Consider the following 23197-nt stretch of genomic DNA (forward strand, 5'->3'; position numbering starts at 1 on the left):
TGGTGAAAATGTTCACATTAGTACCGTGCCTACTGAAGTGTGTTGCTCTCGATTAGTCTCTAAGTCGATAACAAGGGCACTCATCGAAAGATCCATATACATGTGTTTGGCATATCTTCCCCTTCAATTCTGTCAGTTATTGCCACACTTTAATCTTACTTTCAAGAGATGTATGTATACAAAAGAACAAGCTGAACTAAACTAAACTCTGTCCGAAAGGGCCATGAAGGCCCAACGATACCGAGCGGTCGCTGTGTGATCCTCAGCCCACAGGCTTCGCTGGATGCGGATATGGGGGGGCGCGTGACCAGCACACCGCTCTTCCGAGACCGGAGCCGCCACTTCTTGATCAAGCAGCTCCTCTGTTTGCCTTACAAGGTCTGAGTGCACCCCGCTTGCCAAGAGCGCTCGGCAGACCAGAAGGTCACCCATCCAAGTGCTAGCCCAGCCCGACAGTGCTTAACTCCGCTCACCTTACGGGAACCGTTGTTACCGTTGCCTGCAATGGAATAACGATTTTGCTTATTTGAGTGACACCATGTTCGTTTTTAGCTGACACTGAATTTACTTCACTATTGCGACTTCGGCATTTGTGCCATTTTCAAGCATTTACACTATCTGATCAGAAGTGTCTGGACATCATGCGTATTTCAGAATTGACCACCAGATGTCATGAGAAGTGGACACGCCAGTATAAAAGGATGCGGTGTAAGACGTCGCGGTCTCCTGACCTTCATTGCTTACATATTCCGCCCTCACAATCATATTCCGCACATCAAGACGCTTCATTCGAACCCAAACTCGGTAAGATAAAGTCAACGATATGCAAATAACTAATAAATCGCAAATGCGCTCCAAGATTGAAATACTCGAGGCTGGTGTACACACACACACATTCAAGACACGACGGTCACAGGGGCTTTTAGTTCGGGAGAGAAACTGCACAAAGGGACGCCGGTCCCTTCAGATGACGACCCAGCGTATGTCGACCGGTGACCGCCCATGTAGCGACAGGGTGGGCCCGAGTGAAAAGGGGGAACTACCCCGTGTTCGGCTTAAAAGCAAATTCCGCTACATTCTGTGGGAGCGGCGAGCCTATGCATTCTTTACAAATAGCACGCAGTTTCAGAGATTTTCACAGGGAGACAGCAAACGCCAAAAGCTACAGGTTTCCGGATTGGTCGCCTTAAACGAAACGTCATTCTCCAGTTTTAGAAGGGCAATGCTGATTGGCAGACGATATTTCTGACGCCTTGAGCTGAAGGAATAATGGGAGAGACCGAAATATATCCCCCTTCATGTCTGGCGTGGAGAGGCGCCATTCCGTTGTCACTCTTGGAGTGAGGAACAAGTCTCTACTCTTTATTGAGTCCTTGCAATTAAGCGTTGTTCACTGTGTTGGCCGCCACACTTATTGTGCGGTGTGAACGGACACAGTTATAGTTAAACGCCTGCGAGCGAATTTTGAGTGGCATCGCGGTGGACTGGTTATCTGACCGGTGTACCACACAAATAGTTAGACTAGGGGCGAATAGGAGTCCTTGACTTCATCAAGGTGTAGGGAGAGTTTGATTGGCAAAGGTCAATCCAGATAGAACGAGAGTTATCTTATTTGTCAGCAGCGAGCGGCGCAGACAGCAGTCATCGCAGCTTACGGTATTGTGCGCTACAGCTCTTGCGGGCCCCATATTTCCTCCACAACAGTACACTTCACTGCATTTCACACGCGACAGCCTCGACCGTACCTAGCAACATTCTAAAGGATAATTATTCAAGTTGAGTAGGCGTGCCTCTCAGCCATTCTGCCAAGTCAACAACCATCTTAAACTTTGAGAGGTAACTTCACATTCCAAAAAGAACCAGGATATAACTTGTTCAGTTCATAACTAAAAGTGCCATTGTGATTTTTTCAGAATTTTTGCAAGATAAACAATAACTTTCGTTAGTTTCATGTTTTTCTTACACTAACTAGCACTACTCCAGTACCCAAGAATGCCACCAGTTACGTAAGAAATTTTGTGAATTTTTGTGTCATTTCCTTACAGCGGACGACTCCAGAAGATATTTATTGCTGAAAGTTTTTCACGCATTTCTCTTTAGAACGTTAGGAGCGTCTGTCTGACTTCTGTAGTAGTGTGGGGGTGGAAATTGCATCTTGCAGGAGCCACAGGGTAAAGGGTACATCTCAGATTAATCCGTTGCGCAGAATAACAGATCAACCCCACACATGAGAGCGGGTATTGATGCTTTGACTGGGTTCTCTTCTGATTTGCCTTCCATCTCCCACCCCGTCCATCTCCCGCCTCTTCGTGCTCCCCTGACACCCTGTTTTTTCTTTTCCTCTCACCCTGGCGGATTGTGCCGCTGCCAGCCCTCCCCTGCTCATATGGGGCAAGGGAATGGAATCACAATAAAGAAAAAGAATGCGTTGTCAGTAGAGAAGCAGTGAGAACACGGTAGATCGGTCAGGACAGCTCAGTGCACTGGTCGTTGGACGCCACCTGAGTAATCAATCCTTCAAGGATATTTCAATACTTGTAAAGCTGCCCAAGTCAGCTGTTGGTGGTGTGATCGTGAAGTGGAAACGGGATGAAACGGCCACAGCTAAACCGAGATGAGGGGAGACCTGATATACTGATGGGCAGAACCATCTGTCATCGTGGTTGGTGACTGTATAAAGTCGCGCGAAATCGGTGGAAAGAATCCCTCATGAGTTCCAAACTGCTACCAGCAGTCCAGGTAATACAGTGACAGGAAGTTAAAAAAGAATCAGGTCCAACGGTCGAGCAGCTCCGCATAAGTCTCACGTTTCTGCAGTCAGTGCTAAGCGATACTTGAGATGATGTAACGAACAGCGCCACTGGGCAGTGGATGATTGAAACGAATGATTTCGAGTCTCACGCTACACCTAAGAAAACGCTAAATGTGGAAAGATATGAACACATCTAACAGGCTTGTGTACTGCGTGTAGTAGATGAACTGTTTGGAGACGGTGATCGTTTGTGTCAGCATGACTCCCGTAAAGTAGCATCTGCGACGATATGGTTTGTGAACGATAACAATTTAGAAATGGACTGGCCCACCCAGAGCCCTGACTTGAACACCGTGGAATACCTTTTCGATAAATTAGAAGATCGACTCAGCTCCAGGCACCAGTTTGCAACATCACTCTCTTCTCTCTTAATTAAGAATGGGCTACCATTTCTCCACAGAGATTCAGACACTTCTTTGAAAGCGCTCACAGCGGAGATCAAGCCTTTATGAAGGCAAAGAGTGAAAACAACCAACAATAATATCCACTAAGAGATCTGCGGATACTTTTGATGAGATAGTGCACAAAGCATGATGCAATATATTGAGAACCATACAGTATCAGGTTAGCAGCAGGGGAAGGTGGAGTGAAGTGAGTTCTCCAAGAAAAATCGAATTTTCAACAACTCGTGTTTCTTGGCAAATGCTTGCTACTTATACTTTTTAAATCTGCATATAATTAGGTATCACACCAAGTATTTTTAATAGAAAATTAAAGGGTCGTGTGGCATTGCTGGCTAGGAGGCCCCATATGGGAAGTACGGCTGCCAGGTTGCAAGATTTATTGCAGGGACGCCAAATTGGGCGACTTGAGCGTCGGTGATGATGAAATGACGATGAGGGTAATACAACACGCAGTGCATGAGCAGAAAAAAAATCTCCAATCCGGCTGGGAGTCGAACCCAGGCCCACTGCATGGTAGGCAAAGACGTTAGCACTTAGCTAAGTAGGCGGACGTTTTAATAGAAAAAATGATATATAGAAACAATACACATTTTTCTGAAGGCTTACACAGTTTCCCCACCCTAAGGGAGTAATGGCCAATGCAAGTGAAACAGGATCCCATGTTTGTTGTTCTCATTTACGGACATATTTTCTACGAATGTTTATGCCCTAATACCTGAAAACAATGCGAAGCAGCTGCAGTAAACCGTTTTCAGTCGAATTTTTGTATCAGACCGAACGTAAGAACAGATTTTAGACAATACAAATTAATCATGTGAAATTCGTCACAAGGGGGCAGAATGGCGGATGACAGCCTTACACACGAGAGAAGTCGATTTGACCTGGAGTGTTAAGCGTGATGTAGGGAAGCAGCTAACTCTTACTGGGCCATATTTCCTGATCGGACGCCATGTCGGTATTGGTGGTTCACAAATGACTACCGAAACGGGGGAAAAAAACAACCAACTACATATGTAGCGAAAAAGTGTTGTTTGAACACGGCAGTGACCTAGCTCCTCAACCGCTAATTTGCATTTGTCTTCAACGTCCCTTGCTCGCAATGTGTTGTTAGTGCCGTGCGTGTTCGAGTAATACAGTGAAACGAACGACCCAAGGGTGTCTATACAAGTGCAGCCAGAAGAAGATACATCGGAGGTACAGGAGTTGAATAAACCATCAAGAGGTGAAATCACTAACGCCATCAACTACGCTAAAAATTTGCTTCGTCATTTAAATTTTCTAGCAAATATGCCTCCCAGCACGAGCTTTGTTAATTCATTTGCAATTGGCAATGAGATATGTATCGCAATACAAGACCTGTTGGCCCAGAGGCGGATCATCGATGGCGATGAATGAAGAGCACGAGGTGCACTAATATGAGGCGGTTAGTTTCACTTTTCTGTGGACGTTCTCTTTCTTGCGGACTATTCGACATAATACAAAGCTACTTACTTTGCAGTGTACGCTAGTAGAGGGAGATGCCGACTTCACATGATGGCGACGAATTCGCACATGAACCAGCAGATTATGTGCCTCCATCCTACAAAGAACGAGCAGTCGCTCTTGCAGTAGCTCATCCGAAATGGGGCCTAAAGAGTTTGCAGTCCCGCGGTGTCTCTCCATTACAACATCAATCAATGCTATATCGATGGAAAGAGGGTGTGAAACGAGGTGGAACTCGTCGTGATAAACGGAGTTATCGTGAGACGTATGAACGGTTCGTCGAAGCGAGGCAGAATTTGGAACAGGCAAATCATATCAAAATATATGTCAAATACATTGTAAGAAAGAGACTGGCTTGCGAAGATAATATAATTTCTTCTGCGAGCGGGTGACAACCAGAACTTAACAGCAATGACCGATGAACGCTGCTGTTCCACTGTTATCGGATACCTTTAATTTCGTGGCCAGCTCGTCTTGGGTCGAACGACTTAAACAAAAGCATAAAATCAGACAAAGGAAGGTTAACAAGTTCATCGGTTCCAAAGAATGTTCAACGATGGAAGAAATGTTAGTAGCTGCGGAAGAATTTCGCACACAAGCGAAAATACTTATTGATAATTTTAACCTCGACTACGTAGTCAACACGATCAACGTACAATAGATCCCTCTCGGAAAAAGGGTCGAGAACCATTCTCGTGCAGAGAAAAGATTGAAACAAGATAACTCATTCGTACACAGCACACTACTCTCTAACAGCGTCAGGAAAGGTGATCCAGTACGTTTTTTTATGTATGCAGGAACCGTCGGGAAAATTTGTTTAGAGTGGATGAATTAAACCTCGAACTTAAAAACGTAATTGTGTCCTCCACGAAATCAGGGAAGTTCACGAAACTGGTGTATGAAGACTTTTTAAATCTGTAATTCTCCCGTGCGTGGGACAGGTAAAATTTCTATATAAATTACAATGAAATGAACACCCTTAGCTGCTTACAGGCGTTGACATACGTCAACGGGGACAGATGAAAATGTGTGCCCCGACCGGGACCCGAACCCGGGATCTCCTGCTTACATGGCAGACGCTCTATCCATCTGAGACACCGAAGACACAGAGGATAGCGCGACTGCAGGGATTTATCTCTGGCATGCCTCCCGCGAAACCCACATTCTCAACGTATTGTCTCGCACTACATTCGTAGTGCCGTCGCCCATTAAGCAGGAGATCACGGGTTCGAGTCCCGGTCGGGGCACACATTTTCATCTGTCCCCGTTGACGTATGTCAACGCCTGTAAGCAGCTAAGGGTGTTCATTTCATTGTAATTTAATTCTAACGAGCTGCTTGGTCACCGATGGTATCTGTTCTTTCGGACATGTAAAGAACAGATACCATCTTAGTATATATATATATATAGTTAAGGCTCACCGGCCACTTGACCATCTTCTTCTTCTGTGCGAATGCACAAACAGTGGTGTCACCGCCAGACACCACACTTGCTAGGTGGAAGCCTTTAAATCGGCCGCGGTCCGTTAGTATACGTCGGACCCGCGTGTCGCCACTATCAGTGATTGCAGACCGAGCGCCGCCACACGGCAGGTCTAGGCTAGAGAGACTCCCTAGCACTCGCCCCAGTTGTACAGCCGACTTTGCTAGTGATGGTTCACTGCCTACATACGTTCTCATTTGCCGAGACGATAGTTTAGCATAGCCTTCAGCTACGTCATTTGCTACGACCTAGCAAGGCGTCATTATCAGTTACTATTGATATTGTGAATCATGTACCGTCAAGACCGACGTTCATCATTAATTGATTAGTTAAGTATTCCACCAGCTACGTCCGGTTTTCTGAAATTCTGATTTCCTTGTCCCAGACCTCACGCCAGCCTGCGGGAGCTAAAACGCGTGCCTTTCGGCCTCCTCTAGTAACACGGTGTTGGCTCTCCTGCCAACCACAACACAAACAGTGCCCGAACTCTTACGGGAATCGGCAACGCGCCGCGAGTAATGAGTATAATGGGCGGGGGCACTACGACTGCAGTGTGGGACAATACATTGAGAATGTGGGTTTCGCGGGAGGCGTGCCAGAGAAAATCCCTGCAGACGCGCTATCCTCAGACGCGCTATCCTCTGTGTCCTCGGTGGCTCAGATGGATAGAGCGTCTGCCATGTAAGGGGGAGATCCCGGGTTCGAGTCCCGGTCGGGGCACACATTTTCATCTGTCCCCGTTGACGTGTGTCAACGCCTGTAAGCAGCTAAGGGTGTTCATTTCATTGTAATTTAATTCTAGCGAGCTGCTTGGTCACCGATGGTATCTGTTCTTTCGGACATGTCGGAAAGAACAGATACCATCTTAGTAAATAAATTTCTATATATCGTTGATACGTGGGGAGGGCAAACCGATCTGGCCTATACGATTACATCTTCGTGGATGAGGGGAAAACGTGCACCTGCACAGTAAAAATTATCCCACCGAAGTGTACTCCACTTTTCTAGTCTTGTGGCGTATATTTTTACCGCCAGGTTAAAATTTTCACGAAGAAAATTCAGAATGCTCCCGATTTGTTGAAGCCCAACAGAGTAATAGCGTCCTGAGACGATTCAATAAACCTACACTCATTAATTTTGCATCAATTCAGGGCAGCCATTTTTTCGAATATAATCAAATACGCCTAGTACGCATTAAAGCTAAAGGATGAAAAATAAAACTTTTTGAACGTAAATGAACAATGTCTTCCGCTATCTCTCTTAATAACTCCGTGCGCAAGAAAGACAATAGCTTTTATGAAATGTGCTCGGTGCCGTATGACATTGTGATTCGGTTGCTTTTACGACAAACATCATCCGGATTTCTGTTGTGGCATAGCAAGTGACATAGGCGATAGCGAGTAAGAGTTCGTAATAATGACGTGAAAATTAAATTACTACGGCAAAATAGAATATTTCTTAATAATTTCACACAATGTACACAGTTGATATTTTGTAAAATAAAATGGAAAAATGTCGGACTATTCTGATTTAAAAAAAAAAAACACAAAGGATCTAAAAATGGTACCTTCAGCGCGGTAGCTGTAGACCTTAACCGATGCGCCACTCTCGCTGCCTTGGGACGTGCCTAATGTGCATATTACAGCGCGCAGTCAACTTCAAAATCAATTTTCTCTAAAACCAAGGACCGTCGCTAAACAAGCGCATAGCCTTGTACTCAGGGCATGTCCCTCTACAACATATCCGAGACCCATCAAAATATGTTATTTACACTTTTGATGGTCTCCTTGTTTTGATAGTGTAGATGACAGCACTGGAGGCTGCTCAGCCTTTGTCTCGGGTTGGATCTTTCGTAACGACCCACGTCCAATTTTTGTATCGATCTGTTGTTCGGTTTCAGGACACGAAATGCAGAGTACATTTGGCGTCACTGTCTCTGAATGGGCGCTTCATTATTGCATGCACAACGGCTCGGTTGGCTAACTTCAGTGCAAATTAACTCGGAAAGGATGCAGCGTACCCAATTCTTTTCTTAAAAATTATTTATCAGCACCGCCTATCCTCTAATACCCTTACAAGTTTTTCAGACTGGTTCTGACCACCCTGTATAAGCAGCACACACTGCTGTAACAGAGAGAAGAAGGGAGCCAGCTGAAAATTCGTCCTGTCAGTGCGCAAGAAAAGGTGAATATGTTCTCTGCAAGGACTGACAGAAAAGTGGAGAGCCAGCTGCCTGAAACCTCATTCCATTTCTTCACCAAAAACTTTGAAAAGTGAACATATTCATGCTCTTTTGCGCTGAAAGAGACGCTGACGCTGGAAGAAAGAGCAGACAATGCCAGTGGGAGAGAAGCAGACAGTGAAGGATGGAGAGAGAAAGTGGCATTGGAAGAGAAACAGAGATGGATGAAGACAACAGCAGTGGAAGTGAAAGACGGAGGAGGTAATGATAGTCAGTGAGAGGCAGTGGCAGTAAAGGAGAAAAATATATGGATGGAGGCAGCAGCAGTGGGAGCAAAAAAAGGTCAGCAGAAACAAAAAAGAGACCATACATTGGCTTGGGGGTCGTGGGCTCCCCCACACTGGTGAACACCAACACGAAAGGACTTTTCCTCTTTCGTCTACCCTCTATACTTGTTAAAGTTTCCTGGTCTAGGGCTCAAAACCCCGAGCAAAACATCGTGAAGGACGTGTGTGGAGAGGAGACAATGGTGACTGAAGCGGAAGACAGCAGAGTGTAAGCGAGGAAGAAAGAGCCAGTGGCAATGGGACAGAAAAGTAATGGGGCAAAGACAATGGCTGTGGTGCAGAGAGACAGTGAAACTAATAGAAAAGGAGACAATACTAAGAAGAGTGACAACAAGGGATGAAGGCAGTGACAGTGTGAGAGACAGACGAGAGAAAAAGGAAACAGTGGGAGAGAGACGGATGTGGGCAGTGGTAGCAGGAGGGAAATTTGGGTATGAAGGCTGTAACCTCCCCACAAAATTTCGTAATACAATATTTAAATGTTAATGGGAATAGAACCTAGTGTAACCTGCCAGCAAATAAAATAATTTATTGACAATGACAATTAAATGACAACTAGCAATCTGAGCCATGTGTAAGCTCCTCACAAAAATGAAAGTCAATTCAATAAAATGAAATCTCAGTGACAATGAAAACGCAAATAGACCGAAATGTCGATCTTAGGCCCTGTTCTTACCTCAGTAAAATTGCATCTGCTCTTATTTTTCACCATAGCTTGGAGGAAATGCATCGCAAAAATTCTTTGAACTTAAGTAATTTTTTTTTCTTTAAGGAAATGCATGGGAAACTTTCTTTCAATAAAATGATTATTTTCTTAAAAAATTGCTTTCAGAACAAAATTATTATTGGGGCGATTCTTGAACAAATTAATTACAGTTAAGATGCATTACATTATCAGATGAGCGCAATGCTGCTTCATTACCTTATTTAAAAAATATACCTCGTCCTGAATCTTGACCAGAGCCCCATGTCGACGCCCGCCGACTCCTCACACACAACTCCGACTGTCTCTCGCGCGCTACTACATGCTCTCGCGACTCGCTACGTACAACTGAACTCTCTCGCAACTCGACGGCAACTGCAACTGCCGACTCCCTACATGCAACTGAACTCTCGCGCGGTCAAGCGCAGACTAGCAACGATAAATAACTCTCTGGTCAGAGATTCTGTCATGCCTCGCCATCGCTGTACTAAATACATACGCGTTTCAAGGCTTCACTACAAAAACATGCGAATACGTTCACGTGGCAAAATATTTGGTGAGGAAGGCAGAATGAAGGTTCAGGAAGCTGATTCTCTACTTTTCCGTCAGATTCGTTTAAACAGGACAGTGTTTGCTATTTTTGTGCACCGTCACAAGGTTAACTAACAAATAATGGACACGTTAATTATCTCACTGATAAATATAACGAGAAAGCTAATGACTACAGCAAAATTCCAATGGAACCACAGGAGAGTCACTGGAATTCTGGTTTTATTTCGTGTCTAATATGCGTAGTAGCAATAAGTTAAATGCAACAACGGATCGTTTCTATTTAAGGGCGACGGCCATATTGGGTACTTTTTTTTTTTTTTTGGGTTTAAGGGCGCTCAACTACTGAGGTCATTAGCGCCCAGTCACCGTTAGAGCACATGGAATCTAGTAAAACTCAAGGGGAGAGGGGGACACCAGAATGACCTGACAAAGATGCAGATAAAATAAGTAAAAAGGTTAGATGTCTTTGGACAAGCCAGTCAAAGTTATAAAACGCAGAACACGAGCAGCTGCTCGAGCGTCATCAGCTAAAATATCCGGTAAAGTAGATGGCAGGGACAGGACAACACGAAATTGACTAAAACGGGGACACGACAATAAAACATGGCGCACTGTCAATGCCTGTCCACAAGGGCACTGCGGGGCTGGGTCACCGGAGAGCAGGTAGCGGTGGCTAAATCGGCAATGCCCAATCCGCAACCTGGTCAGAAGGACCTCCTCGCGCCGAGATGGTCGGGAGGATGTTGTCCAAGGAGTTGGGAGTGGTTTCACTGCCCAGAGCTTGTTTCCTTGGAGGGATGACCAAGCATCCCACCACAACGACACAAGCCTCTTACAGACATCCCCCCGAACGTCCGATGACGGGACACAATGGGAGGCTGGCCGAGGCAGGAGGACTGCAGCCTTGGCTGCAGCATCCGCAGCCTCATTCCCAGGCACTCCTACATGTCCGGGGACCCACAGAAAGCTGACAGAACCACCATTATCAGCGAAAGAATGAAGGGACTGCTGTATCCGTTGAATCAAGGGATGGACCGGATAGGGAGCTCCAAGGCTCTGAAGAGCACTGAGTGAGTCAGAGCAGAGTACATACGATGAATGGCGGTGGCGGCGGGCATACTGAACGGCCTGATGGAGAGCAAAAAGCTCGGCCGTAAAGCTGGAACATTGGTCGAGGAACCGGTATATAAAGGTGGCGGCCCCGACGACAAAGGCACAGCCGACACCATCGTCAGTTTTGGAGCCATCGGTGTAAATAAAGGTGTGTCCGGCAAGTCCAGCACGAAGTTCGACAAACCGCGAGCAATACACTGCAGCCGGAGTACCCTCCTTCGGGAGTGAGCTGAGGTCGAGATAAATATGAACCGGAGCCTGGAGCCAAGGTGGTGTCGGGCTCTCACCCTCTCTGAAGGTGGTAGGGAGGGCAAAATCCAATTGTCGAAGCAAGCGACGGAAGCGGACTCCGGGGGGCAGCAGGGCAGACACATACAACCCGTACTGACGATCGAGAGAATCGGCGAAGAAGGACTTGTAAGAGGGGTGGTCGGGCATAGACAACAGCCGGCAGGCATACCGACACAGCAGTACGTCGCGCCGGTAGGTCAATGGTAACTCGGCAGCTTCAGCATAAAGACTCTCGACAGGACTAGTGTAGAAGGCTCCGGTCGCAAGACGTATCCCCCGATGGTGGATGGAGTTGAGCCGGCGTAAGAGGGATGGCCGAGCGGACGAGTAGACGAAGCTCCCATAATCCAGCTTCGATCGGACTATGGACCGATACAAGCGAAGCAGGACAGTGCGATCCGCTCCCCAAGATGAACCGCTAAGAACTCTGAGGACATTAAGGGAACGTGTACAACGGGCCGCCAAATAAGTGACATGTGGAGACCAACACAGTTTATATATTGGGTACAGACAGCTTGCTTAGAGCAATCACTGAAGAAGGATGGGCGTAGCAGCGGCAGCTTAACTCACTGAAAGTTTTCAGCCAGCACTTTCACGGACTTGAGAAGTTTACTACAGAAAATCTTAAACTTAAAAAGTGTCGGTCGACTGGTAGCATGCTGAACTTTATACAGAATTCTTCATTTGTGTCACCATTTGTCCACATTTGCAGTATAATTATCGAAGGTATTGTAATTGATTCTTTGCAACCACAAGGAAATACGTGCTTTGGTGAACAAATGGGTTCCGTATCATTGATATAAAACGTCATCTATGGCCTGTAACGAGATTTAAAAACAGTTCGTTGCCTAAAAAATGTGCAACCAGAAGGCCATTCCTGGTAAGAGCAGAAACCAGGCTTGAAACTCTGGAAGTGAAATCAACATGGTTTTTAACGGACAGGATTCGATTTAGAAGGAAAGTCGATTTGTAAATACCTCTCATAACATACCACGGATATTTTTTTATTTCAATAATGCAAAATTTTTTGAGCGACAAAAACACAAATTTTCCTGTAGTTACAAAGATGGAATTAAAATACTTTCAATAACTAAACAGAATGGCGTTTGGACTTGTGAATTTTTCGAGATCTACCTTCAGGAACTTTAAAGGGCGTTTCGTTTGTATTTGTGACTTCTTCATTTAGCTTCATGAACTTTTAACTCTTAACATTATGGTGGTGTGCCAGACTTAGCAACATGTGTGAACATATCAACACATAGCTTCGTGAACTTAAACTCTGAACAGTATTGTTGTGTCGTGAACTTTAGTAGTCCAGCTACACTAAAGCACCAAATGAATTGGTATAGGCGTGCGTCTTCAAATACATAGATACGGCAGAATGCGGCGCTGCAGTCGGCAAAGCCTGCATAAGACAACAAGTGTCTGGCGCAGTTATTAGATCGGTTACTGCTGCTGTAGTGGCAGGTTATCAATATTTAAGTGAGTTTGAACGTGGTGTTATAGTCGGCGCACGAGCGATGGGACACAGCATCTCCGAGACAGTGATGATGTGGAGAATTTCCCGTACGACCATTTACACGAGTGTACCATGTACATCAGGAATCCGGTAAAACATCAAATTTCCGACATCGCTATGACGCGAAAAAGATTCTGCAAGAACGGGACCAACGATGACTGAAGAGAATCATTCAACGTGACAGAAGTCCAACACATCCACAATTTGCTGCAAATTTTAATGCTGGGCCGTCAACTAGTGTCGCGTGCGAACCATTCAAGGAAACATCATCAATATGGGCTTTCGGAACCGAAGGCCCACTTGTGTACCCTTGATGATTGCACGAGACAAAGCTTTACGCCTCGCCCGGGGCCTGTCAACGCCGACATTTGACTGTTGATGATTGGAAACATGTTGCCTGGTCGGACGAGTCTCGTTTCAAATTGTATCCAGTGGATGAACGTGTACCGGTATGGAGACAACGTCATGAATCCATGGACCCAGCATGTGGGCAGGGGACTGTTCAAGCTGGTGGAGGCTCTGTAATGGTGTGGGGCGTGTGCAGTTGAAGTGATATTTGACCCTAGATACGTCTAGATACGACTCTGACAGGTGAAATATCCATTGTGCATTCCGACGGACTTGGGCAATTCCTGCAGGACAATGCTACGCCACACACGTCCAGAATTGCTACAGAATAGCTCCAGGAATACACATCTGACTTTAAACGCTTCCACTGGCCACCAGACTCCCCAGACATAAACCTTGTTGAGGGTATCTGGGATGCCTAGCAATGTGCTGTTGAGAAGACATCTCTACCCCCTCGTATGCTTACGGATTTATAGACAGGCCTGCAGCACTCCCTCAGACATTAGTGGAGTTCACACCACATCGTGTTGCAGCACTGCGTGCTCGCGGAAGCCCTACACGATATTAGGCAGGTGTGCCAGTTTCTTCAGTGTAGTTGGTACACAGTCAGCATACACTGAACGGCTAAAGCTGAGAGGCGAGCGCCCTACTTGTCGACGTCGTCCTTGGTGGCGTTGGCGAAGTGGTTGAGGCAGGCGATGCCCGCGTTGTTGACGAGCCCGTCGAAGGGCGGCTGCCCGCCCACCAGCTCCCTGGTGCTCGCCCAGTCGGCCACGTCCACACACAGGGGGGTGATGGAGAAGCCCTCGGCCTTAGCCTCGGCCACCAGCGTGTCCAGGTGGTGCTGGGTGCGGGACAGCGCCACCACCTGCGCGCCGCACCGAGCCAGGGACAGCGCCACCTCCCGGCCGATTCCTGCAAGGCACAGGCATTGGCCCGTCACAGGTAAACGGTAACAACAGTGCCAGATCTGAAATCCAAAAAACAATTATTGTCCACAAACAAGTGTTACCACGGTCTGAAGCTGGCCAGAGTGGCCCAGCGGTTCTAGGCGCTACTGTCTGGAACCGCACGACCGCTACAGTCGCAGGTTCGAATCCTGCCTCAGGCACGGATGTGTGTGATGTCCTTAGCTTAGTTAGCTTTTTTTTTTTTTTTTTTGGTCATCAGTATACTGACTGGTTTGATGCGCCCCCCACGAATTCCTTTCCTGTGCTAACCTCTTCATCTCAGAGTAGCACTTGCAAGCTACGTCCTCAATTATTTGCTTGACGTATTCCAATCTCTGTCTTCCTCTACAGTTTTTGCCCTCTACAGCTCCCTCTAGTACCATAGAAGTCATTCGCTCATGTCTTAGCAGATGTCCTATCATCCTGTCCCTTTTCCTTATCAGTGTTTTCCACATATTCCTTTCCTCTCCGATTCTGCATAGAACCTCCTCATTTCTTACCTTATGAGTACACCTAATTTTCAACATTCGTCTACAGCACCACATCTCAAATGCTTCTATTCTCTTCTGTTCCGGTTTTCCCACAGTCCATGTTTCACTACCATACAATGCTGTACTCCAGACGTACATCCTCAGAAATTTCTTCCTCAAATTATGGCCGGTATTTGATATTAGTAGACTTCTCTTGGCCAGAAATGCCTTTTTTGCCATATCGAGTCTGCTTTTGATGTCCTCCTTGCTACGTCCGTCATTGGTTATTTTACTGCCTAGGTAGCAGAATTCCTCAACTTCATTGACTTCGTGACCATCAATCCTGATGTTAAGTTTCTCACTGTTCTCATTTCTACTACTTCTCATTACCTTCGTCTTTCTCCGATTTACTCTCAAACCATACTGTGTACTCATTAGACTGTTCATTCCGTTCAGCAGATCATTTAATTCTTCTTCACTTTCACTCAGGATAGCAATGTCATCAGCGAATCGTATCATTGATATCCTTTCACCTTGTATTTTAATTCCACTCCTGAACCTTTCTTTTATTTCCATCATTGCTTCCTCGATGTACAGATAGAAGAGTAGGGGTGAAAGGCTACAGCCTAGTCTTACACCCTTCTTAATACGAGCACTTCGTTCTTGATCGTCCACTCTTATTATTCCCTCTTGGTTGTTGTACATATTGTATATGACCCGTCTCTCCCTATAGCTTACCCCTATTTTTTTCAGAATCTCGAACAGCTTGCACCACTTTATATTGTCGAACGCTTTTTCCAGGTCGACAAATCCTATGAAAGTGTCTTGATTTTTCTTTAGCCTTGCTTCCATTATTAGCCGTAACGTCAGAATTGCCTCTCTCGTCCCTTTACTTTTCCTAAAGCCAAACTGATCGTCACCTAGCGCATTCTCAATTTTCTTCTCCATTCTTCTGTATATTATTCTTGTAAGCAGCTTCGTTGCATGAGCTGTTAAGCTGATTGTGCGATAATTCTCGCACTTGTCAGCTCTTGCCGTCTTCGGAATTGTGTGGATGATGCTTTTCAGAAAGTCAGATGGTATGTCGCCAGACTCATATATTCTACACACCAACGTGAATAGTCGTTTTGTTGCCACTTCCCCCAATGATTTTAGAAATTCTGATGGAATGTTATCTATCCCTTCTGCCTTATTTGACCGTAAGTCCTCCAAAGCTCTTTTAAATTCCGATTCTAATACTGGATTCCCTATCTCTTCTAAATCGACTCCTGTTTCTTCTTCTATCACATCAGACAAATCTTCACCCTCATAGAGGCTTTCAATGTATTCTTTCCACCTATCTGCTCTCTCCTCTGCATTTAACAGTGGAATTCCCGTTGCACTCTTAATGTTACCACCGTCGCTTTTAATGTCACCAAAGGTTGTTTTGACTTTCCTGTATGCTGAGCCTGTCCTTACGACAATCATATCTTTTTCGATGTCTTCACATTTTTCCTGCAACCAATTCGTCTTAGCTTCCCTGCACTTCCTATTTATTTCATTCCTCAGCGATTTGTATTTCTGTATTCCTGATTTTCCCGGAACATGTTTGTACTTCCTGCTTTCATCAATCAACTCAAGTATTTCTTCTGTTACCCATGGTTTCTTCGCAGCTACCTTCTTTGTACCTATGTTTTCCTTCCCAACTTCTGTGATGACCCTTTTTAGAGATGTCCATTCCTCTTCAACTGTACTGCCTACTGCGCTATTCCATATTGCTGTATCTATAGCGTTAGAGAACTTCAATCGTATCTCGTCATTCCTTAGTACTTCCGTATCCCACTTCTTTGCGTATTGATTCTTCCTGACTAACGTCTTCAACTTCAGTCTACTCTTCATCACTACTATACTGTGATCTGAGTCTATATCTGCTCCTGGGTACGCCTTACAATCCAGTATCTGATTTCGGAATCTCTGTCTGACCATGACGTAATCTAATTGAAATATTCCCGTATCTACCGGCCTTTTCCAAGTATACCTCCTCCTCTTGTGATTCTTGACCAGGGTATTCGCTATTACTAGCTGAAACTTGTTACCGAACTCAATTAGTCTTTCTGCTCTTTCGTTCCTTGTCCCAAGCCCATATTCTCCTGTAACCTTTTCTTCTACTCCTTCCCCTACAACTGCATTCCAGTCGCCCATGACTATTAGATTTTCGTCCCCCTTTACATACTGCATTACCCTTTGAATATCCTCATACACTTTCTCTATCTGTTCATCTTCAGCTTGTGACGTTGGCATGTATACCTGAACTATCGTTGTCGGTGTTGGTCTGCTGTCGATTCTGATTAGAACTACCCGGTCACTGAACTGTACACAGTAACACACCCTCTGCCCTACCTTCCTATTCATAACGAATCCTACACCTGTTATACTATTTTCTGCTGCTGTTGATATTACCCGATACTCATCTGACCAGAAATTGTCTTCCTTCCACTTCACTTCACTGCCCCTACTATATCTAGATTGAGCCTTTGCATTTCCCTTTTCAGATTTTCTAGTTTCCCTACCACGTTCAAGCTTCTGACATTCCACGCCCCGACTCGTAGAACATTAACCTTTTGTTGGTTATTCAATCTTTTTCTCATGGTAACCTCCCCCTTGGCAGTCCCCTCCCGGAGATCCGAATGGGGGACTATTCCGGAATCTTTTGCCAATGGAGAGATCATCATGACACTTCTTCAAATACAGGCCACATGTCCTGTGGATACACGTTACGTGTCTTTAATGCAGTGGTTTCCATTGCCTTCTACATCCTCATGTCGTTGATCATTGCTGATTCTTCCGCCTTTAGGGGCAATTTTCCACCCCTAGGACAAGAGAGTGCCCTGAACCTCTATCCGCTCCTCCGCCCTCTTTGACAAGGCCGTTGGCAGAATGAGGCTGATTATTTATCAAAATTTAGGCAGTGGCAGGGATCGAACCCGGCACCGAAGACGTTTTTTTGATTACGAATCAAAGACGCAACCCCTAGACCATGGGTGCAACCTAGTTAGCTTTAAGTACACTCCTGGAAATGGAAAAAAGAACACATTGACACCGGTGTGTCAGATCCACCATACTTGCTCCGGACACTGCGAGAGGGCTGTACAAGCAATGATCACACGCACGGCACAGCGGACACACCAGGAACCGCGGTGTTGGCCGTCGAATGGCGCTAGCTGCGCAGCATTTGTGCACCGCCGCCGTCAGTGTCAGCCAGTTTGCCGTGGCATACGGAGCTCCATCGCAGTCTTTAACACTGGTAGCATGCCGCGACAGCGTGGACGTGAACCGTATGTGCAGTTGACGGACTTTGAGCGAGGGCGTATAGTGGGCATGCGGGAGGCCGGGTGGACGTACCGCCGAATTGCTCAACACGTGGGGCGTGAGGTCTCCACAGTACATCGATGTTGTCGCCAGTGGTCGGCGGAAGGTGCACGTGCCCGTCGACCTGGGACCGGACCGCAGCGACGCACGGATGCACGCCAAGACCGTAGGATCCTACGCAGTGCCGTAGGGGACCGCACTGCCACTTCCCAGCAAATTAGGGACACTGTTGCTCCTGGGGTATCGGCGAGGACCATTCGCAACCGTCTCCATGAAGCTGGGTTACGGTCCCGCTCACAGTTAGGCCGTCTTCCGCTCACGCCCCAACATCGTGCAGCCCGCCTCCAGTGGTGTCGCGACAGGCGTGAATGGAGGGACGAATGGAGACGTGTCGTCTTCAGCGATGAGAATCGCTTCTGCTTCGGTGCCAATGATGGTCGTATGCGTGTTTGGCGCCGTGCAGGTGAGCGCCACAATCAGGACTGCATACGACCGAGGCACACATGGCCAACACCCGGCATCATGGTGTGGGGAGCGATCTCCTACACTGGCCGTACACCACTGGTGATCGTCGAGGGGACACTGAATAGTGCACGGTACATCCAAACCGTCATCGAACCCATCGTTCTACCATTCCTAGACCGGCAAGGGAACTTGCTGTTCCAACAGGACAATGCACGTCCGCATGTATCCCGTGCTACCCAACGTGCTCTAGAAGGTGTAAGTCAACTACCCTGGCCAGCAAGATCTCCGGATCTGTCCCCCATTGAGCATGTTTGGGACTGGATGAAGCGTCGTCTCACGCGGTCTGCACGTCCAGAACGAACGCTGGTCCAACTGAGGCGCCAGGTGGAAATGGCATGGCAAGCCGTTCCACAGGACTACATCCAGCATCTCTACGATCGTCTCCATGGGAGAATAGCAGCGTGCATTGCTGCGAAAGGTGGATATACACTGTACTAGTGCCGACATTGTGCATGCTCTGTTGCCTGTGTCTATGTGCCTGTGGTTCTGTCAGTGTGATCATGTGATGTATCTGACCCCAGGAATGTGTCAATAAAGTTTCCCCTTCCTGGGACAATGAATTCACGGTGTTCTTATTTCAATTTCCAGGAGTGTAGTTCTAAGTTCTAGGAGACTGATGACCTCAGCAGTTAAGTCCCATAGTGCTCAGAGCCATTTGAACCATGGTCTGAGAAAACATCTTAAATCTATTAGCTTTTGGTCTGCGTTTTGGAGAAGGAGATATTATCGTCACCTTTGACGTGGCGTTACCATTTGCTGCGGTGCAGGAGCAGCGCCAGGCGGGCGCGGACCGCGGGATGGGCCTCTGACAGCCGCCACGACCGCAGATGATGGACGAGCCGGGCGCGGACGTCCGTGGGAGCACCTGGGAGGGGCCAAAAGCTCAGGAGGAGCGCCAAGCGGGCGCGGACCGCGATGGGAACGCCTGACACAGGACGGGCCTCAGAGAGCTGCCACAGATGCCGACCAAGTCGGGCGCGGACGTCCGAGGGAGCACCGGGGAAGAGACACCTAACCAACAGCGCCAGGCGGGCGCGGACGGCAAAGAGAGCACCCAACGCACTCTGGGCATAAATACTGGACAAGATCCTCCCTGAGCTGGCGAGGTGAGCGCATCGCTGGTGTTGCGCGCTTCGCTTACTCGGCCGTTGAGAGCTCGTGAAGAGGTTTTCTGTGCTGTGGGCGCTGCGGAGAGCAAATTGTCGTGCGTTGTTTTGACAACGCGTGCAAATTGTCGTGTTCCGCGCCTCGCAGCATGGGAAAGAAGCGTGCGCAGAGGAAACCTGCCGCTACGAAGGGTCCTTCGGTTGTGCAACTCACCGAGTCTGCCGACCGTGCAAGGAACTCTCGAGAAGACGAGTCGCGGCCTGTCCCCCCTTTGTACGTCAAGTGCAAAGGCGGGTGGACAGCGCTGTTCGACACCATGACGAACTGCGCTCGGAACGAGGTGGTCTACGAGTCTGTCGATACAGACTCGCTGATCTGCGTTCGAGCCGCAAACGTGGCCGACCACAGGGCGATCGAGGTCGCAGTGGCCGACCACATCGTCGACGCGCCGCCGGCGCGTGAGAAGGCACCTTCCGTAGGAAGGATGAAGACGACTAAGGCACTCCTCAGGGGGTTGCCTTGGTGCTGTGATGAGGCAGCGGTCCGGGAAGGGCTGCTGCGAGCCGGGTTTGGTAGTGCAGCCGCAAGGTTGCACAACCGAACCAACAGGAAGAGGGCGCCGCTCTATGCCGTGACCGTGCAAACGGTCGACGGCGGGAGTGACATCTTCGACTTGCGGAAGTTGCTGGGCTTCCCGGTTACGACAGAGGCTCTCCCGACCGCCACGGATCCTCAGCCCCAGTGCTTCAGGTGCCAGGGCGAGGGCCACGTTGCGAAGTATTGCCGCAACGCGGCGCGGTGCGTCAAGTGCTCAGGTGAGCACGACAGCCGCGCCTGCGACCGCGGCAGCAACGCTCTGCCGACATGTGTCCGGTGTGGCGGCCCGCACGTCGCCAGTTGGCGCGGCTGTTCGGCTTTCTCAAGCCGCAGCCGTGCCGGGGGCGGCGAAGCGGCCGCGGCCGCACCGACGCAGCAGCAGAAGAGAAGACGACGCCGGAAACGGCGTAGGGCGCAGAACAGCCCGGCGCAGCTGAGGGACGGCGCAGCAGCAGATCCACCTGCCAGGGGCAGGGACGGCCGCTCGGAAACGAGCAGCCAGGACACAGCTCGCCTTCCTGCGAAGAGATGTGACCTCGAACTCGGCACCGCCGTGAAGGAGGCCACAGCAGCCCTCAAAGCCGTCATGGCGGCGGAGAGGGCTGCCTTCGCAGCCGCCGTGACTGCAGAGAAGGAAGAGGCCTTGAGGCAACTGCGAGCAGTTTTCGCCCAAGGCCTCAGCGCAGTCGTACCTGCGAACACTCCTGCGACCTCGCAGAAGGACGTTCGCGCGCCTATCCCAGCTCTTGTTCCAGCAGCAGCGCGGGTGAGAGGCGCGAAGAAGAAGAAGACAACCGCCGCCGCAGAGGAGCCGCTGGCGACGCCGACTGCTACGGGACCGGGCCCCGCAAGGGGTCGAGGAGCCAATAGGCCAGTCTTCATCGCAGAAGCGTCGCCGCCCTGCCGCGCCGAATTTTTATGTTACAGGGAGTAAGCCACTGCGGCCGGCCCAGGAGACTACAAGCGAGCCCAGCCGCAGCACCGGACTGCCCCAGCTAACAACCACGCAGTACATAGGTAACGTTGCACGATACCTCACGCTAACCCCCCTCACCTTGCATGCTCTGTCGCAGCTAGCAAGCCGCTACTGCCCTTACCACCCGTCCTACTGTCGCAGAGGTTTTTTTCCCTTGGCGCTGGCCTTGGCACTTTTTTTCCTCTGCTCTTAAAACCGCTACCCTTCGATCGTTTTCGACCACTACTATCTCCTGATGGACCATGTTAATGAGTAGTCTTACCCAGACGCATGGATAACATCACAGCCTGCATCCTGTGACGCCTGATTCAAAACTAACATGTTTACGGAGGTGACAGTAAAACTTTTGTGTTGGTCACCACGTTGGTGCGGGCGTGGAGGGGCCCCATCCTATGCTCCCATTCGAGCCGTGGCAGTCAAAGCGAGCAGGTCGTCATAGCAGAGCGCTGAGGGGGTCGCCAGCCACCGTTAACCCCCACCACCGGACAAAGGCAGCAGCGGCCAGCGAACGAGTCGAAGCATCCAGACAAAGGAGATAGGCCGGGAAGCAACGACAGCTGTTGCCGCTAAAACGGTAACATGCACGAAAGCAATTGTCGTGGAATTCAAAAAAAGCAAAAGTGTCGAATACTGTTCCGCTATGGCAGCGAAACAAATATAAGGCCATAAAGCCACAGCTCCATCCACCGCATAGTGCCACATGGCAGAGCAGCTCTGCCCCCCTTTGTAGGGAAAAATCCGTGGCAGGGCCGGCAGCACTGCTCCGTAACCCGCGCACGAGTAGATAGGGCTGATCACTCCCGTGGATACCTTCAGGCGTGAAAGCTAGGTGCCAACCAAGCGGGAACTCAGCGCCCCAAGTGCGGCCACACTTGCCTGAATATTTAGATTACTGAGCTGACAACGCGCCAGCGCACCAACAAAACCGATCCAAGATGACTGGACGACCGACTGGTGACCCCCCCCCCCCCCAACCCCACTACCATCAGCCCAGCATCCCCAGATGACATACAATCTGCACAGCGGGATCAGAGGAGCTGGACACCATCATCGAGAGGTACCTCTGCAAGCTCCTACTGCAGCGCGCCGCCACGAAGACCTAGAGTATCCACCTACGAAATACTCAACATGGCGCGAGAAACAACACAAAACTCCATTGCAACAACCTTCAAGCAATTCGCCAGCTCATACATGAAGGCGAACATTATAAACATCAATGTCAGGAGAGGCCTCTCAACAATTATAAAATACGCATCTGAGGAAGCTACACCAATCCTGCAGACTTCCTTCCGCAACTACCTATCCCCAGCGATTAAAGTGCAACTGCTCCCACCCAGAGAACCACTACAACGCAGACAACTCAGCAAGCCCTCCCTTGGCGCAGTGATCAAGGGTGTAGAGCAAGAGGTGGATGAGGAATATGTAAAGCAACAGCTGATCGAGCAGGGATTGAAGGTCAACAAAACCTGGCGAAACACTTACCGCGAAACTGGCGCGCCAACCATGAAATTCCGCGTACTGACTCACGATCCTGACATCATCGACAGAATGTTGAACGATGGTGTCAAGATCGACTACAAAGTATGAGCAGTAGAACCATCGAACGTTTTTCCCCCCACAGCCGGCGCAATACGGTCGCTGCCTGTCATTCGACCACAAGACGCACGCTGCATGGCCAAACCAAAATGCCCACAGTGTAGTGGGGAACACACGCTGTCAAGGTGCAACGCACCCCCACACAACACGAAATGCACAAACTGCGGACAAAGCCACTCTGCCTTGTCACTAAAATGCCAGAGCCGGCCCAAAGAAGCAGTAAACACCTACGCACAGGCCGTCATCAAAACTATTGACGAACCTGACCCACGCCCCCAAACTGCAGCAGAACTGAAAGAAGAGGCAGTCATGAAGGAAGACTTCATCTGCACACTCACCACCGTCCTGATGAACGTCTTCCAGGACAGAAATTAACACTGCCCTACGCCAAAC

The 23197-nt window shown here is 48.5% G+C and overlaps 1 protein-coding gene across 1 annotated transcript in view; it reads right to left on the reverse strand.

Moving 5' to 3' along the window:
- LOC126210320 (D-erythrulose reductase-like) overlaps nt 1-23197 on the reverse strand; it is a 71562-nt gene that overhangs the window by 29429 nt on the left and 18936 nt on the right. Inside the window, exon 2 of the mRNA XM_049939518.1 lies at nt 13886-14150. Coding sequence (XP_049795475.1) covers nt 13886-14150 — 265 coding nt within the window. The remainder of the gene's footprint in view (nt 1-13885; nt 14151-23197) is intronic.

The sequence above is a fragment of the Schistocerca nitens genome, chromosome 10 (assembly GCF_023898315.1).
Source record: "Schistocerca nitens isolate TAMUIC-IGC-003100 chromosome 10, iqSchNite1.1, whole genome shotgun sequence".
NCBI classification, from domain to species: Eukaryota; Metazoa; Arthropoda; class Insecta; order Orthoptera; family Acrididae; genus Schistocerca; species Schistocerca nitens.